The sequence below is a fragment of the Arachis ipaensis genome, chromosome B05 (assembly GCF_000816755.2).
Source record: "Arachis ipaensis cultivar K30076 chromosome B05, Araip1.1, whole genome shotgun sequence".
In the NCBI taxonomy this organism is placed as follows: domain Eukaryota; kingdom Viridiplantae; phylum Streptophyta; class Magnoliopsida; order Fabales; family Fabaceae; genus Arachis; species Arachis ipaensis.
Genome location: NC_029789.2, coordinates 8504895 through 8508956, shown reverse-complemented (window position 1 = coordinate 8508956; position 4062 = coordinate 8504895). Strand labels below are relative to the sequence as shown.

The following is a 4062-nucleotide window of genomic DNA, read 5'->3' as shown; positions in this document are numbered from 1 at the left end:
AGTGCTTCTAAACTCACTTCCATGTTGTTTTCATATGCATAGTTTCTACGGCAGTCAAACAGATTAGTTCGGCTTATTTAAATCCAGAAGTTAATCAGGTTGAACTAATTATATACCAAATTTTTATAGACCAATAAATAAAAATTTGGCTTAATGGACTATGCTGTTTATTATAATTTTTTACCCTCTTAAACTGTTGAATAAAAATATCTTAAATTTATGGTTCATTTTATTAGAATTCATCATAACCTGATAAAATTCGATTCAACTAGTTATCGAATCAATTGTCAATCAATTTTGATAGCTTTCTTTATATATTATAATCTCTTATGTTTGATCGTGTGCTAAGTTCTATTATAGCAATTAATATTGGATTAATAGTCAAAGTAATCTCATAAAAATTATGTGCGTCAAATTGATCTTGATCTTTCCGTATGTTAAATAATGTGTCACAAAATAATTAAGCCATCTATCATCTTCTAACTGAGAAAAAATCAATTTGATTCATGGTTGTATCAGGATTAATTTGAAGCGTAGGATTCAATGATAAATTGATGCACAAATGATCATTTAAAGATTATTTTCACTATTAGCCCAAAAGTGAGAAAGCAAAGCTCATAAAAGCTGATATTGAGTAAAAGCAAATGCTCTTGTTTAGTTAAAATAATTAAGTGGTAATGGCATATACATTTTTCACTCAGCAACGGGGTTATGAACAATCAACAGTGTTGACTTGATCAGGAGGTAGTGACACAGAAGGCAACAGAACACAGTGGAGTGTTCTAAGCCAAAATCAAAACTCTAGAACAGGATTTTTCTTGGGGGCAAAAAGATCAGTGAAGTTGGTATTTACACCTTTGGAGCAGTTAGAGGAGATTACCACTAGTAGTCAGCTTCGAGGAAACTCTCGTATGCGGTTCCTCGCAGTGTCTTGTTAACCTCATCCCAGTTTTTAATGTGGTCTGACAATGGCCCCTTGTGTATCTTAACCTGACGGCTCGATAACTCCATCGGCGGCAATCCTAGAAACTCTTGCACATCTTTTAGCTTCTGCTAGAAACAGAACCAGTAAATCCTATGTAAGGCATTGTAAAGTAATATCGAAGAAGGAATAAGACAGTTACTCTCTAACTTTACCCTTAACATAGAGACCAGGAAGACTCTGAGAACTTGTTAAAACAATGTGGTACAAAAAGTTCATATTCTTCATGTTTATATTTGACACATTTGCAGCTAAACTCAATTCTAGTAACAGCGATAAATTAATTTACAGTTTTGATAAGCAAAAGTATTAGGAGTTTGTGGTGAGATCCTTACAGTGCGATTTCTCATGAGATCCTCATAGTACAATATCATATGCCGAGTGCTGTTGAAGTATTCTAAAGCGTTTGTGGCTCTCTTCTCCATGTCCTTTAAGTCATCCAGCAATGATGTAGAGTTTATGGTAGGCTTGTACTTTGAAAGAATATCAGCCTAAAATAAATGCGGATATGAGTGTCATTTCATTTATGTAACAGAAATCATGGGAAAGGAAGGAGATACCTCTTCTGGAGAGTGTACATGAGATTTATGAGTTCCATTCAAAAGCTTAGCATAACGGTCATATGAATTGGCATGCATCGATACCATCCTTCGTAGTAAGTTTCTCCGGAAAAGAAATATGACCGAAACACTTCTTCTATTGAAGTATTCCACTACTTCCTTATGGTGCTCCATTACTCCCTGCACAGAACCAGAACGTGTCATGCCGTCAATGGTTTAACTCAAGTCCTCCTCATCCAAATTCCAAAATAAAAGAAAGGGTGATAAATTACAGTGCAGCCTAAGCCTATTGCAGGACTACAGTAAGGTGTAATTTTTTCTTCTTGTTAGATCATATATAATAAGAACGCAATTCTTGCTTGTAATTTAGTTTGCAGCCAATTAGTCAATGATGCAGAATATATTTAATGATTGATATGTCATGTCAGAACAGAATCCAGGCGGCAGTAATGAGTGACTATTGAAATGTTTCGTGAGAAGTATATAGAATCTTCCAGGCCAATATATCTAAGAACCTCACAGTTTACACGACAGCACAAAATTGAAGCAAAGTCTTATAACAGTTGGTTCAGCAAACAAGCCAGAAATTCCATAAGCCATTGACCAACATTAACAACAATCAATGTGTGACTATTTTGGGAACAAACATGTACCTGATTAAGCATCCACTTTAAGCCGGTTGCAGCAGAACATTCATTCTTGGAAGCACTATTGAACCAGTCTAAATTGTAAAGTCTATCCAACGTCTTTATAATAGAAGAAGCATTTTGCCTTCTCTCTTTAGCAGAAAAGATTTCCCCATTTGAGCTTACATTAATGTGACTATTCAAAAGGGTCTCAAACCACCCGCTGCCTGATCTCTGATTCGACAATATGGCAAAGAATAGTACAGGATTATGAGAACACTCATTCCTGGAAACGAACTAGGTGATTAATAAACCATACTCAAAAATCAACTGACAACGATTTAACAGTTTAACAGAAAGTTCCTATTACCTGTTAAATGATACAGGTTTGGGATAATGTAAGTACGAAATGTTGATTAGCCTCATTCTGCTCTGATAAGGCTTCTCAACGACATTGAACTCCACAAAGTTGGTCCTTGCTTGGGAGCTTATCTGCTTTAGACATACCGAGAAGATAAAAATGCCACAAACCATGGAAAACACCAAGACTGCCATCCTTAATAGCGTTGGTGATTTCATTGGAGGCTTTATAACAAGAATGTCCTGCAATGGGGACAAGTTCCACTCCTAGTAAGGGCATCAAATAGGTAAAACGGTGGAACCTTCCCTTTCCCAATCCCCAATCCCCACTCTCCAAATCCCAGAATAAGAAAAAATATAAACATTGGAGATTATCAAATCGGAACTGAATCTAGTACTAAATATCCAGATTTCAAAGGCTTCAGCAGAATATATACAAACTTCCTATATAAACATACATAATGAAGAATTAGGAAGCCCACAATATTCAGATAGAAACACGCAAAGGATTCAACTTTAATCCAATAAAAGTATGACTTAATTCTTCCCCGAACTGAAAAAGGAACCCGCTTTCACTATCTCTTCCCCAAGTTCATGGAGTCGAAAAAGCACCCAAATTTAAGCATAAAGATTCGAAGTTAAATAGCAAAGAAAAAGAGCAGCACATTGTTAGTGAGAGTAAAAATAGAAGGTGGAATTAGTGAAGATTGTACCTTGTGGAAGAAACACACGTCTTCTACCATTTCTGTAGCTGAAGAAGAGAGAAGAGTGAAAGGGTTCAGCTTTGGCATTCAAGGCCCTCAAGCCAAACCCCAATCCAATCCCAATCTTAATCCAATCCTCACCGCCAAGTACCAACACAGCTACAATCCAACACCAACAACAACCACCACCAAGGTACTCTTTTCCCTATGCTGCGCTCTCTCTCTCTCTCAGATTATTATTACTAAGCAAAATGATGATACGAGTGTTATTATTGTTAGTGTTGTTTTAAGTTTTAAAAATGGAAACAAAATTGCCGCGTGTAACGGCGGTGGAGTAATGCAATTAAATGGAGAGAGAAAGTGAACGTGAAGACCCACCAAGCTAAAAAGACCGGAGAGAGAGAGAGAGAGAGAGAGAGAGAGGAAAAAAAGGAGCAAACTTTGGAATTCGTTTCTTTCTTCACTTTGGTTTCATCATCAATAACCATCACCATCCACGACACTACTAAATTTTTGAAAAATCCTAATTAATATATTCCTAATTTCTGAAAACATTTTCTATCAATGTCTTCTTTTAATTAACATAGTTAATTAATTCTTCTCATTAAATATAAGAGAATATTTATTTTTATAATAATTTATATATAAAAATAAATCATAAACATTAAAGAATCAACGCATGGTAATGAGCCTCTGCTTAGGGAATAAAGAACAAACTGAGCAATTAGGAATCAGTAAAGACTAAAAAAGAAAGAAAAAAAAAAAAAAGAAAATAACCATTAATTAAGTTTAACTTGAAACAAATTACTTATAATGAATCTTGTTGTTGT

At 35.2% G+C, this 4062-nt stretch overlaps 1 protein-coding gene across 1 annotated transcript; it reads right to left on the bottom strand.

Annotated features, from left to right (window-relative positions):
* LOC107642788 (nodulation protein H) lies at nucleotides 586–3704 on the bottom strand. The gene is made up of 6 exons (XM_016346262.2): nucleotides 3242–3704; nucleotides 2539–2771; nucleotides 2196–2454; nucleotides 1543–1722; nucleotides 1318–1473; nucleotides 586–1050 (listed from the first exon to the last, which is right to left on the bottom strand). The coding sequence occupies exons 1-6, from the start codon at nucleotides 3317–3319 to the stop codon at nucleotides 883–885; spliced, it is 1074 nt and encodes a 357-aa protein (XP_016201748.1). The 5' UTR covers nucleotides 3320–3704; the 3' UTR covers nucleotides 586–882.

Bases quoted from the DNA above. Each gene is read 5' to 3' on its own strand.
- LOC107642788 (XM_016346262.2), bottom strand. From the start codon at position 3,319: ATGCCAAAGCTGAACCCTTTCACTCTTCTCTCTTCTTCAGCTACAGAA. The intron at 2,455-2,538 runs GTAATAGGAACT...GTTCGTTTCCAG, and splicing joins AAACCTGTATCATTTAACAG to GAATGAGTGTTCTCATAATC. The intron at 1,051-1,317 runs GTAAGGATCTCA...TGTTTCTAGCAG, and splicing joins ATCTCATGAGAAATCGCACT to AAGCTAAAAGATGTGCAAGA.